Consider the following 14,695-nt stretch of genomic DNA (forward strand, 5'->3'; position numbering starts at 1 on the left):
CAGGCTCCCCCATTCCTGTGATTCTCCAGGCAAGAGTACTGGAGTGGGTTGCCATTGCCTTCCCCTGCATATCTGAGGTTATTGATATTTCACACGGCAATCTTGATTCCAGCTTGTGTTTCTTCCAGTATGGCATTTCACATGATGTACTCTGCACATAAGTTAAATTAGCAGAATGTGTGTGTGTAACAGATACACACTACTATATATAAAATAGATAAACAACAATGACCTACTTAAAGCACAGGGGACTGTAATCAGTATCTTGTAATAACCTAAAATGGAAAAGATTCTGAAACATAATATATGTATTTATATGTAAAAATTAATATAAATAATATATATATATAAATATATACATTAAAATTTATAATAATGTCCCTGGTGAATTTACAGAAGCCCAGAGTTTCCCTGGTGGCTCAAATGGTAATGAATCCACCTGCAGTGCAGGTGACCAGGGTTCAATCCCTGGGTCAGGAAGATAGGCTCGAGAAGGAAATGGCTATCCATTCCAGTATTTTGCCTGGACAGAGGAGCCTGGCAGGCTCCAGTCCATGGGGTCGAAAGGGTCAGACACAACTAAGCAACTAAGCACAGCAGACAGAACATGATTTATCAATGCCCTGGACAAAATAAGATGAGCTTTGTTCTGGTGGAGAATGAATTGGGTATTTTCTTTTGTTTATTATATAATGCCTATTGTTCCTGACTCCAGAGAGAATATAGTCCTCTGTTCTTTTTGGATGCAAAACAAAACAGGACAAACAAAACCCAGCCCAGCAAAACAGCTTATCTGCACTCATCAGCAGAATGGCAAATAGAGATGTCCCTGGCACTAGACGGGTGGTCAGTCAGAGATGTAAAATGCCAGCCTGTTCTGCTCTCTAGGATGGCTCTGGAAGGTCAAGTTCATTGTCACTGGAAATGCCTGCAGGGAGAGATATGAAAAGTCATTGTCTGGTCCCTTTTTTCCTCCTGCTATTTTTAGCTCTTGTTAGCGAGATCAATTTTAGTTAACTGCAGAGGAGGACTTAAAATCGTGCTCGAGTTTCAAGTACATTGGCTATATTTAGATTTTTTTTTCCAAATTCTTGTCCATCAAAACATGCCATGGTAAAGCAGTTTTGCTGGTTTGCCGCTCTGTGTACATTGTTTCTCCCCCAAGGGAAAAATAAATGTCATTAATTCATGTCACTTATAAGGAAGAAACATTTTCTATTCCAGGCTCATTGATTCTGAGGTAGAGAAAAATTCCATTTTTAAAATATAGATGATCACCTATATTTGGGGTGCCAGTAGCATGACCATTATATAAGCCGCAGTTCTTGTTCAGCAATTGCTGTATTCTGATCACAAACATGGAAAGCAAATAAAACAGCCAGTCCCAGGGCTCCATTTAGTACAGTCTCCTCACGTCAGCGCCCCCATGGGAGGGATGCACATTTGTGAGCCAGGGACATGCAATCCTAATTTTCTGCCTCCTCTGGAAGAATTTTCCCTGGGGGGAAAAATATGTTAAAAGGGCTTATCTTCTAAGTATATATTCCACAATTATCCTCACTCATTACTGAGTAGCAATATGAAGTACTTCCTTTTCTTATTTCACAGGTAAAATATGTACATTGTAGAAAAACAGAAAAGACACAGAACCAAGACTTGGAAGTGGGTGCACATCCATAGTTATTCCCATAGCCAGACCCCTAATCCTGGGAAAGGAGGGACAGGGTGATCACTCCCAGGCCGGGGAACCTCCTGATTCTACGGCTAAGCACACCGAGAGCACTCTTCTCTTCCCCACATCTTCACTTTCCTCTCGTCCCTGGAACCGAAGCCCCACCTCAAGGACTCCCGGGTTTCTCTTTACCTCCCACCTTCTCCCTCAGTGGCTCCCTTGGTCCCCCACCTCCCCCAGTACCTTCCCCCTTCTCCCTCGGTGGCTCCCTTGGTCCCCCACCTCCCCCAGGGTTCCACTCCTTTGTCCCAACCCCTGACTCAGGGCCGCAGTCTGTTGTCCACAGGGAGTGCCTCCAGGTCCTAAATGACTCAGGAGGGAATGAAGATAAATGGCCCCTTAATCCAGTCTTAGAGGAAAACCCAAAGAAGAAAAGCAAACTTTCCTTTTTTTTAACCGAAAGATAGTTGATTTCCAGTATTAATTTCAGGAGAATAGCATAATGATTCAGTTTTTTTATAGATTACACTCCATTGAAAGTTATGACAAAATACTGGCCATAATTCCCTGTGCTGTTCAGTATATCCTCGTGTGCAAGCTAAGTTGCTTCAGTCATCTCCAACCCTGTGTATCCCTATGGACCGTAGCCCGCCAGGCTCCTCTGTCCATGGGATTCTTCAGGCAAGAAAACTGGAGTAGGTTGCCATTCCCTCCTACAGGGGATCTTCGCAACCCAGGGATCGAACCTGCATCTCTTGGCAGGCTGGTTCTCTACCACTAGCACCACCTGGGAAGCCCTCAGTATATCCTGATTTCTTATATATTTTATGCATGTAGTTTGCACCTCTTAATCCCCTACCCCTATATTGCACCGCCTTCCTTCTCCCCACTGGAAACCACTGGTTTGTTCTCGGTATCTGTGAGTCAGTTTCTGTTTTGCTATACATTGTAAATGTATTTTATTGCTTTATACATTTGTTTTTTCTTTACGATTCCACATATAAACGATATCATATAGTATTTGTCTTTGACATTTTACTAAGCATAATATTCTCTCTGCCATTGTTCTAAGTGGCAGAATTGTTCTGTTTTATGGCTAATATTCATATATATGTGTATATATATAGCAGCTGCATCTTTTTTACCTGTTGATGGGTATTTGGGTTGCCTCCATAGCTTGTCTACTGTAAATAATGCTGTGTGAACACTGGGGGTTCATGTATCTTTTTGAACTAGTGTTTTTATTTTTTCTCAGTAAATATCCAGGAGTGGAATTGCTGGATCTTATGGTAGTCCTATTTTTAGTTTTTTAAGGAATCTCCATACTGTTTTCCATAGTGGATGCACCAATAATGAACAAAGGTTCCCTTTTCCTCATATCCTCACCAACACTTGTTAGTTGCAAGAACTTTTCATGATAGCCATTTTAGTGTGAGGCAAACTTTCTTTTACTGAAATGGAGCACCTCTGAGAACAAAACCATGGAATCGTCCTCCCTCTCTCCCCTCACTTCCATCTCCCTCCCTTCACTCCTCCTCCATCTTACCAAAGACCACTTCTGCTCTCCTACCTTTAGAAGGGGCAGGCCTGAGGATAGGGGTGGGTGAGGGAAAAAACCTCAGCTCTCTCATGTCAGTAATCTTGACTCATTGGAAAAGACTCTGATGCTGGGAGGGATTGGGGGCAGGAGGAGAAGGGGACGACAGAGGATGAGATGGCTGGATGGCATCACTGGCTCTATGGACGTGAGTCTGAGTGAACTCCGGGAGTCGGTGATGGACAGGGAGGCCTGGCGTGCTGCGATTCATGGGGTCGCAAAGAGTCGGACAGGACTGAGTGACTGAACTGAACTGAACATGCACTTATTCCAGACCCTCTGAGGCAGGGGGGGTCCACGTGCAGCCCTGATGTCTCTTCTATGCTCTTCTGAACTCATCCCTAAACATCGCAGGCAATGTCATGCTTTGGCACTCAGTGGACCTCCATTGGAGTCCTACCTTCACCACTTATGTGGGGACCTGAAACAATTTGCTTCCCCCTCTGCACCTCTCTTTTTTTAAATAAATGGTGATAATCTGACAAATTGCAAGCGCATTGTGCAGATGGAATAAGCAGTACTTGTAAAGAATGTAGCCCAGTGCCTGGTATATAGACACTTTCAAACTCATGGTGGATGCCATGGTCATTCTCCGAGCAGTATTGTTTAGCAGGGCATCCTCAGAGATTTCCGGTTTCCTCCGCCTGTGCATGAATTAAGGTATGTACAACATTTGAAACAGAGTCTACCGGGCAGTAAGAACGAGTTGCGTGTCCTTGATGGTGGTGGTTGTTATTCACATGCGTTTGTTCTCGGGACTGCCAGTGAAATATTGGACTTGGTCTATGCTTTGCTTTATACCCTCTGCCCCCCAGGCTGAGGGCATTCTTTGACCGAAGCTGCACAAAGGAAAGAGATCGAATTCCTCTCCAGTGATTAGTCCTGCCCTCTACCTACAGCAGTTTTCTCCCAAACTTAAATATGAGCCCATGGAACCAGAAAGGAATCCGAAAAAAATTTTGCAAAGGACTTCTCTCTCGGATATTTCTTCTTCCCCAGATTATTTTTTTTAAAGCCCCAATCCCTCTTTCCACTTCTACTTAGAAAAGTGTTTCTTTCTCCACTCTCAGACTGATCTCTTGAATAGATGACTAGCAAATAGCTCTGATTTGATTTGATTTTTTTTGGCCACATCCCATGGCTGTCGGATCTCAGTTCCCCAAGCTGTGTTAGAACCTGGGCCACGGCAGTGAAAAGGGTGAATTCTTACCACTAGATCACCAGGGAGTTCCCACAGCTGTGATTTTTTTTAAAGTTTCAGTAAATCTTTTGCCCTGGGTCATGTCCTCTTTGATTTTGTCAGAACTTCCCTAGTAGACCAGTGGTTAAGAGTCTGAACCTCCACTGCAGGGGGTGCGAGTTTCATCCTTGGTTAGGGAACTAAGATCCTGCATGCCTCATGGCACAGCCAAAAAAAGACAAAATGTAATATGTAGCTGTCAGTCAAGCTCCAACATGAAAAGAGGCGTTTTCCTTGCTTTAGGATGATAGTTAAACCTCAGGATGTGAGTTTGAATCCAGCCTCCACCTTTTATTAGCTGTGTGACTTTGAGCAACTTTCTTAACCTCTCTGCATCTTGGCTTCCTCAACCATAAAATCAGACTGTTGCAAACATCAAATGAGAAAACCCATGAGCATCTATATATCCAGCACTGGACATGGTAAGTGCTTAGTGTGTGTTACCTGCTTACCATCACTTGACTTTCAAGCCATATCTTTGTTTACTGAAATGTAAGTGCCTATGTTAAGCTCCTAGCTCAGGGTTTCTCAATGTGATATTTTGGAACAGACAATCCTACATATTGAGTACATTTAGCATCTTTGGGCCTCACCTATTAAATGCCAATATCCACACTCTACCCAGGCCCTATAACAGTCGAAAAAGAAAAGAAATCCCCATCACATTTCCAGACACTATTGAGAGTATGGCATATTTCATTGAGAAGCACACTAATTACACTGTGGTAGTATTGATCAGTGAAAGTCGCTCAGTCATGTCCGACTCTTTGTGACACCATGGACTGTAGCCTGCCAGGCTCTTCTGTCCATGGATTTCTCCAGACTACTGGAGTGGGTAGCCATTCCTAACCACCGGATCACTAGAGAATCCCCTAGGTTTCACTATTAAGGAGCCCTCCGTGACTGTCACTCAGCTCAGCCACCTTCTCAGCTTTAGCCTTTCATAAGAAACGAAGCTGGCATTATTTGTCTCATCTCCCTCATTTCTTGTCTAACCCTCAGTGAGTTGTGAAGCAAACAGGGAAGAAGCAGGTGTCAGTTTTTCGTCTAGACTGGATTTTAAGAATGGATGACAGCTTATCAAGGGGCGTGCCAACAGCGTTTGCAGTGAGACCCCCAGACGCAGAGCTAGGCTGTGCTGGGTGCTTAGTGGCACACTGCAGCCTGGATTAAGAGCCCCTCATATCTGATTAAAAAGAAAACAGAAAATTCGAGGAGTAAATCATTCCAGGTGTAAAATCATTCCAGGCTTGGTCAGGCTGAAAAGATGCTGCAAGCCCTCACCTGCTAATATTTTTTTAATTGTAAATTTGGGACTAAAAATAACTGCATGTATGGGGCATACATGCAGTTATCGCTCAGTCGTGTCCGACTCTTTGCAACCTGTGGACTGTAGCCCACCAAGCTCCTCCGTCCATGGGATTCTCCAGGCAAGAGTACTGGAGTGGGTTGCCATTTCCTTCTCCAGGGGATCTTCCCGACCCAGGGATCGAACCCAGATCTCCCACATTGCAGGCAGACGCTTTAACCTCTGCGCCACCAGGGAAGCCATTATAGTCCCATACAGTTTCTTTGTATTCTGTAGCTGGAGGAGAGGTGTGTCCAGGTGCAAGCATGGCAGTCCTGCAGCCGATGGGCCCAGGTCCCAGGCCTGTCTCAGCTGGACCGGGGCCAGGCACCTCCACCTCCACAGTTGACCAGGGAGGGATGACCCAGGGCTTGTGGGCCTCCCCTCCCTGCCACATGCTATCAAGTCCCAACCCAACACTTGAAAGGAAGGGTAATCCAAATGTGCACCCTTTCAAACACATTTCAAATCATGCTGTACCCTTCCCTCAATCTGTGTTCAACCCCTCAACAGGCAGCCTGTGAAAATGCCATTTTACTTATCCCATAGGTCAGAACAGGACCATGCCTGCTGCTTCCTCTTGAAAAAAAAAAAAAAATTACAATAAAAAGAACATTAGGGGGTGGGGGCTTGCAGCGTCTCTTCAGCCTGTCCGACTCTTTGCACCCCCATGGACTATAGCCCACCAGGCCCCTCTGTCCATGGGATTTTCCAGGCAAGAATACTGGAGTGGATTGCCATTTCCAATCCAGGGGATCTTCCTGACTCAGGGATCGAACCCACATCTCTTGCATCTCCTGCATTGACAGGCAGATTCTTTACCACTGTACCCCCTGGGAATCCCAAAGTTACCATAAGACATGAAAATTAACTCAGTCTATAATTTACAGCCCTTTTATTTTTATCATGTATTAAGCATTGTCTTCAAAGAAGACTCACTGGCAAGGAAGCCCTACCTAGAATAACTAGCAACTGGCTGAAAACAAAAGAGACAATATGCGGAAGAAATAAGTAGTCCAGCTTTAGCTAGAGAACAGATATTCACTAAAAACATGAGTTGCCATGAAAGAATATTAAGTTAAAACTAGGCTCTGTTTCAATGGTTTCTTGTAGAATCTGAAAACAGTACAATTGTGAGAGGCAGAACTGGAGAGGAGTTATGAGCACCTTCCTTGAAGTCAGGCAGACCTGACCTTCAACCTGACTTTGCCATGACCTGCATGATCTCAGTGTCCTCCTATGTCATCGAGACCTTATGAAACCCCCGCTACAGAGCTGTTGTAATTAAATACCCAATTTGTGTGAAGTCCTTAGAGCTGTGGTCTGGCGTTCACGAAGGGCTCAGTGAGTAGCTGCTGCTGTGTATGGGCAGATGGCAAGTGTCTGTGACACCTCCTGCGTCCTGGCACCGAGAGCACACAGAAAATAGGACACATACCTGCCCTATTCCAATAGTTTTCAGCATAGCCGAAAAGTTAAAACTACGTCTGTTTTCAACGATGCCCAAGCCCGTGACATTTCCGAAGACCTGGATGAGAATTTAATGTGTGACCACGTGCCAAAGGATTTTGCATTTGCTTGCTGGGAATTCACAGAGTGAATTTCACAGAGGTGGAAGGTAGAAAGCTCTGATCTGGGCCTTTTCTGTGAGCTTCTGGCCCTGGCTTCCTTTCCACCCAGGGGGAAAGGACAGTTCGAATACAGACTAGAAGAGATAAGGGTGTGAAGGGCGAGCCTTGGCTTGTCCTTGAAAGGACATGCTGGTCTGCTTGGCCATCCCTTGAGCCCCTTGTCACCTCCTGAACAGTGGGTCCCCAAGTAGGGTGATGGCACTGACATCAGCTTTTGTGGTAGAAAAATTAGCTGAAGGCCAAAGGGAGAAAAAGGCCCAAAACAGAACAATTCAATCCAGCAAGACCAAAGCTATGTCTTTTTATTCTGTGGCCTCTCAGCAGCTGTTGGGCTTTGCTGGATTTTGATAGTAAGAAAATTTCCAAAAATAGAACAGAGAAATGTCAGCGTAAATGGGGTCACAGCAGTGAAACATCTCTACTACCAAGCAGTCTGTTAATTCAATGTGAAAGTTGCCCTGCACAGGGTGTCTGCTTGTGCCTGCTCCCCATCCTGAGTGTGGCCCCAGCACATTGAGTCCAAGAGGTAAGCATCTCCTTTTGAATGGATAAATGCATTGCAACTAGAGGTGTCTCTAAGAGAATGTTCTTTATCCAAGCCAGGGCAAAGAAAGGGTTTCATCAACACCTTCATTATGTATATTTTACTACTAGTTTTTTTTTGTTTGTTTTTTTTTTTTTTTTGGTCTGAAAGCTAGCTTCTTTCCAACAGATGAGGGAAGGGGCAGCGTCTGGTCAGTCCCCTGGCCGGGGTCCCTGCTGTTACCACCTCACCCCCTGGTCCCATGGTCTCCATCTGCCATGGCAGATCATTTTTTTTGTCATCTATTCATCAGAGGATGAAAAGCTGCCACCCATTCATCCTTGTATCCACCCAACAGGGCAACGGATGAGACCACAGCAGCCACTAGTGTCTCTATGAAAGGCACTGCTTCTCTAAACGTGAGATCGTTGGAGAAATCCTGTGCAGAAAAACAAGAGCCACCTCATCTGATTGCTCAGAAATTCTTTCTTTCTCTGTCTCTTGTCTGAAGCTGTCTCTCATTCAGATTTGCAAAGTGTCCTGGTGGGCGGGGGGGGGGGGGGGGGGGTGGCGCAAGATAAAATTGTAGAAACCCTGGGAATGGTGACCTTCATCCCTGTCCACAGGATTTTGCTGTTCTCCCAGAAACAAAGATGAGACACCAAAGATGAATGGGCGCTGGTGGCTGAGAGGGGCTGCAGAGCCGACCTGGGATGACTTCTTCTCCCTTCTGCACCCTCAGCACCCCTCGCTCTATTACCCTCTCCCCTCACTGTTATCATTTTCAAACAAAAAATTAGGATGCAGAATGGAGGAAGGGAGGAGGAAGCTATTTGCACACCAGCATCCTCGCAGGGCCGCAGCCCCCTGCCGGTCACACCAAACCATATAGGAATGGCTACTGACCTGCTGAAACACAGAGAAGCACCTGGGGGTGCTGGGTTCCAAAGTAGATGCCGCTGCATCCAAGTTGCAGGTTTGAATCCTCATGCTGGTAAACTCTGTCTCCAGCCAACAACCTAGTAAACTGTCAGGTGTTTGAAAACCACTGTTCAAAGAAGCCACCACCCAGGTGTGCACACCTGTCACCCAGAGCCTCTCTTGCAACTCTCAGGTGGGGCTGGCTGCACTGAGCTTCCTCTCCTTAGCAACATCTGCAGTGGTTCTTCCCTGGGATTTTGATAAAAATGACAAACTGTTAAAAGAGGATGGAACAAACGCAATTAAATGATCTGCGAGTAGCATCAGTGTGTAAAGCACAACTACAAGTACACTAACTTTACTTTCGATTTCAGGGAAGTGAGCAGACTGTCCATCCCTGTTCTCCAATGGGGAAGCAAAGCCTCGCAGGAGTAACCCACACAGATATCTCCTTCTGGTTCTGTTCCTGACCCCTGTTTTGTCACTCTCCTCTCCTGAATCTAGACTGGCCCCATCATCTCACTGTGTCAGAGATGTCAACCTCATTGATGCAACTCTTTCTACCTACAGTTTCACCCAATCTTGACTCTAAGTTATGAGTCTTTATGAGCTGTATTTCTGTGGCTCAGGCTAGTCCTTGCCCCCTTTGCTGCTTGCCAAGTTCCAGGGAAGTGCTGGAAGTGTCACACTTCATTTTTGTGAAATACCCAGTGCCTTTATCTAGGATGTCGGTGGGCAGGGGAGTCCAATTAAGACTTCTCTGACTCTTATCAGAGAGGGAACGCTCTTAGCAGGGTCTGGCTGTATCCATTTGCTGGGGCTGCCACAAACTGACCCCAAACTGAGTGGCTTACACAAGAGCAGCGTGCTGCCTCAGGTTCTGGAGGTTAGGAGGTTAGGAGTCCGAGATCAAGGTGTCAACAGGGCCACATTCCCTCTGAAGGTGCTGGAGAAGGATCTGGTCCAGGCTTCTCCTGTAGTTTCTGGTCGTTCTGCAGATGATGGCAACACAACTCTGGTCTTCACATGGAGTTCTCCTTGGATGAGGCAGGCATCCTAATTTCCCTGTTTTATATGAACACTGGTCATTTTGAAATAGGGCCCACCCTCATGGCCTCATTTTAACTTAGTCATCAGCAAAGACTCTATTTCCCAATAAGGTCGCAGTCATACATATTGGGGGCTAAGACTGCAGCATCTTTGGAGGGGTGGGACACAGTTCAACCCATCCAGCAGCTGACTCTGAGCACTTAGATCATTCCCAGCATCACCTTGATGCTTGTGGCATTATCAGTGCTGCTCGTTCCCTAATGTCAGCACAAAATTTAAAACTATGTTCTGTGCATGATACAGGATGCTTGGGGCTGGTGCACTGGGATGACCCAGAGGGATGGTACAGGGAGGGAGGTGGGAGGGGGGTTCAGGATGGGGAACACGTGTATACCCGTGGCAGATTCATGTTAATGTATGGCAAAACCAATACAGTATTGTAAAGTAATTAGCCTCCAATTAAAATAAATAAATTTATAATAATAAATAAATAAATAAATAAAACTATGCCTTGTAAGCATTTGCTGTCTTCACCATTGATGCTCACCAAGGTGTGCACAGAAGCACAGACATGCTACCCTGGTTCTGGCCATCCACAAGGGCACTGTCCACTGCAGACCGAGGCTGACAGGTCAGATACCTGGATTGGGCGGTGTCTGGCTTTGATCCTAGAGGGAGGGTGGGACTTCGGAAACTAGGTGAGACTATAGCAAATAAAGGGCTTCCCAGGTGGTGCTAGTGGTAAAGAACCTGCCTGCCAATGCAGGAGATGCAAGAGGCATGGGTTCGATTCCTGGGTTGGGAAGATTCCCTGGAGAAGAGAATGGGAATCCACTCCAGTATTCTTGCTTGGAGAATCCCATGGAAAGAGGAGCCTGGAGGGCTACAGTCCATAAGGTAGCAAAGAGTTGGACATGAATGAAGCAACTTGGCATGCATGCCTAGCAAATAGAAGTAGCTGGTTGGATGGGTATAAAAACGTGGCTGTCATGACTGATGGGAGATGATGCAGTCTTTTGTCCTAGAGTCTAAGAAATGATGACTCGATCCAGTGATATCTGGAGAGCCACTGACCCGGTGGGGGACTAGGAGACATTGCTTCTCGGTGTTTCCCATTCGTGAAGGGTGGGAAAGGAAGAAGAGAGGATGTCGGAAGAAGATTCAGAAAGGTGTGTCGGCAGTTAAGCTGAGAATTTAAGAGCATGCAGATTGGGAAGGTCCTCTGTGCCTGTCCCCTGCTGGACGCCTTCTACATGTCTTTAGACCCCGGTCAGCTGTCGCCCCCATGGGGAAGCCTTTCAGAGTTACTTGCTCCTTGCGATTTGGTACCCTTGACTTGTATTGCCACCCTGGCACTTCCCATTGCATTTTGTGATGCTTTGTTTCCACATGCTGTCACTGCACTGTGCTCTTGTGAAAGACACCAATGGTTTTGCCTATGTCTTGTGATTAGCAATAGGTCAGACCATGGGAGATGCTCACCAGAGACTTCCTAAAAGGAAACAGATACAGACAGGAAGTAGTCGGCTGCTAGTGAAGTGATTACAAGAGGAGCCCGTCAAAAATAGACCGATAGACTCTTGGAACAGGAGGGGCCTTGACTATCATCCATTACCCAGTAACCATGGCAAATTCAAGATGAGTGGGGATCCTACCTTACTCCAGCCTGGGGGAGCTCTTACCATAGGAAATTGTCCAGAAGGAGGAGAACTTGGAGAACCTTCTCCGATAGATGAAGGAGTAAAGTGATGGGTTCGGGGTTAGCTGTTAGCAGCCATGCTGGGAAATAGAAGAGAAATGGGTAACTTACAGCCAGGTCCACTGAGTCATCACCCCAACCCTTCAGACTGTTGTTATTACCGTTTTGAAGTTTACAGCTGTGGAGGCTGAGGCTTAGAGAGGTGAGGGGGCCTGCCCAGGGCTGTACAGGTGACAGAAGGTGGGCTTGAGATGGAGACAGATGCATCTCATTCCACTTTCTGACACCATCTCCCAGCATCTCTCGAGACATGTTAAAATGCCCCCTTGCTTCCTAAACAAACTTCACCAAATAATCAGTTTAGAATTCCCTCCTGCCTCTCACCCCCGTTCCACTTGCTTTTCAGGAGAGAAGTATGAGCTCCACGCAGGGACCGAGTCCACCCCCAGTGTCGTCGTGCATGTGTGCGACAGTGACATCGAGGAGGAGGAGGATCCAAAGACGTCCCCGAAGCCAAAAATCATTCAGACCCGACGTCCCGGCCCGCCGCCCTCCGTGTCCAACTGAGCTCACCACTTCGCCTCCAAGAAAATATCCGTCTACTCTTTACCATGCTTTTTTTTTCCTCCCTGTTGTTTGTTTGTCGGAAAAAAAAATTGCCTTTAAATCCCTGGGTGTTTGGTTGTTTGAAATTCCTTCGTTGTAATCAAGCCTCTCGGACAAAAGGGCTAGGAAAAGGTGATAAGCTTCCTGATCATATCATACCCACCGAGTATAATCCATTATTTAGGAGGTTCTAGGAAAAAAAAAAAAAAAAGTAGTATTTTCTTATTAAACAGTCAGCACAGCCTGTATACCTTCATGCTCTCATGTGGATCCAAGCCGGAGACATCAGTGACAAATAGTTCCTGTGTTGTTTGTGAACCGTTCCAGTCCCAGTCCTGACGTGTGTGCATTGTTTTTTCTTCCTGGCCACTTAAGTAGGACCATAAGTAAACTTGACTTTGATTGCATGAGATTTCCCTATCTGGTCTCCCCAATCCTCTGCATCCCAACATTCCCAGGACATGCATGATCACCAGCATTTATTTTTGTGATTTGAGGATATACTGTAAGTCACCGATTGTCAGCATCCAGTCATGTCCTATCTAGCTTAGCAAAATTCTCAGCATCCTCCAGCTTAACAAGTCTGGGTAATTGTCACTCTTTGGAGTCAAAGACTTCATAGCTCTGTGAAAATTCCTGGAGGAAAAACTGAGCTTGGCCCCAAAGATAACCCTCAGTAGATTTTGAAGATGATTCCCTTGTCAATCTTTCCCAACCTCCTTGGGGAGGCTTGTCCAGGGTGACAGAGATCGATTTCAGACAAACCTATTTATTACAAAAGTCTCATGGTGTCTGAACGATTGTTTTTTTTTTTTTCTTCTCTTTGTATATTTGTACGAATGTTTCAGCTGTGCTTTTAAAAATCTGGATGTTTTTTTATTTAGTGATTCTTCAGCCATTAGCTGCTTTAAAGCATATGTGCATTGCTTATGAATGCATTCATATACTAATACAGGTAATCTAATAATATTACACTCTATTATGTATAATGCTGAATTTTGAAAGGGCACAAAACTTCTGTTGCCAATATATAAACAGTTAGCCAACATCTTTGCTATCAAGACCGGTTGTTTTTAAATAAAGTGAAGAAGCAAGCGTCGGCTGCAGGCAGTTGGAATGCAGCTAAATCAACGTAGCAGCTGCTGAGCATGTTCAAAGGGAAAGATGGATCCATCAATGTTTGTACAAGTCCTACTCATGCAATGCTCATATTGCTCAAAAACGCATTTGTTTTTGTTACATGTGATTTTTCTATTTCTCTAGCCCAAAGTGCATTACAGAAGATACACCTATAGAACCATTACCTTCTGCTCAATGTGCCAGGCCTCATCTACTCCTGTACGTTCAGTGACTTTCTTTAGATGCAAATGTCAATTACAACGGAGTGGGGAAATACTGTCATTACCCAAGCCTCAGAAAAACACACGAGAACAATAACACAGCCACCTGATGGAAGGATTGTTGTGGTTTTTGATTAAGGTGTATGTTAGTTTCATCAGAAACTGAAAACATTAGACTGATTACTCAGAAATAAAAGTCCGTTTTACTGTGAATATAGCAATATAGTACTGGGCACAGTACAGGTGAAACTGAGGACAGCGCTGCTTGTAAAATCCTGAGTTTCCATAAGAAAAACGAAGGCTCCTTTGAAAAATAAAATCTGAGGAGTATATAGTAAGCAAATGCTTTGACTTTCCTTTGCTGTGGAGGTTTTTGGTTTTTCATGGACAAATAGAGAGTAGACCTAATAGTGGAGAATGCTGCCCTCTAGTGGAGCAAGCTGAGAACTACAGGCGTCAGCCATTTTTATGCTGACTCAATCATTTGTGGGTCCTTTGACTTTTTAAACAACTCAGAATTTTCAGAAAAAGGCAGATTCTAGAGAAATCTGGATGAGAGAAACTATTTGGGAATGACTTTTCAGTGTTTCAAAACAGTTCCATCAGACGTTTCCAACCAACTTAAGTCAAAATTGAAATGACAATTCTGTGTCATCAAAAAATAAGAACTCAGTGGAGTGTATGACCCAGGTGGTTAGTCTTGGCCACACTTATTGCAAAATGTCGATGTTAATCTATCTCAGATCAAGTAATTCTCTCATGAGATTGGGGTTGGGGAGGTGGAGAGAGGTGCATATCCTAGGAGATGGGGAGGAAACAGACAAGCCTCCCCTCCAAGCATCGTGAAAGTCAGAATTGCCTCAGTATCCCCCTGACCCACAGGATGCAAGCCTCTTCAGCACGACTCTAAGTTTGAAAAGTTTAACTGTGGAGGGGGAGGGGAAGATTCCCACCAACTGAATCATTTGTGCACGTGTATAGCTCAAAGAGCTTAGATTTCAAATATAACTGGTGAATGACTCTGGCCATGTAGTGTGATTTCTGTGTTGTCTGCCTGAACTGGATCTA

At 45.2% G+C, this 14,695-nt stretch overlaps 1 protein-coding gene across 1 annotated transcript in view; it reads left to right on the forward strand.

Moving 5' to 3' along the window:
* The window catches only part of RCAN2 (regulator of calcineurin 2), a 274,691-nt gene extending 261,654 nt beyond the window's left edge, over nt 1–13,037 (forward strand). Inside the window, exon 5 of the mRNA XM_052648849.1 lies at nt 12,088–13,037. Within this exon, the coding sequence (XP_052504809.1) occupies nt 12,088–12,248 (161 nt within the window). The 3' untranslated portion in view covers nt 12,249–13,037. The remainder of the gene's footprint in view (nt 1–12,087) is intronic.
* The last annotated feature ends 1,658 nt before the right edge of the window (nt 13,038–14,695 follow it).

The sequence above is a fragment of the Budorcas taxicolor genome, chromosome 11 (assembly GCF_023091745.1).
Source record: "Budorcas taxicolor isolate Tak-1 chromosome 11, Takin1.1, whole genome shotgun sequence".
Taxonomy (NCBI): Eukaryota; Metazoa; Chordata; class Mammalia; order Artiodactyla; family Bovidae; genus Budorcas; species Budorcas taxicolor.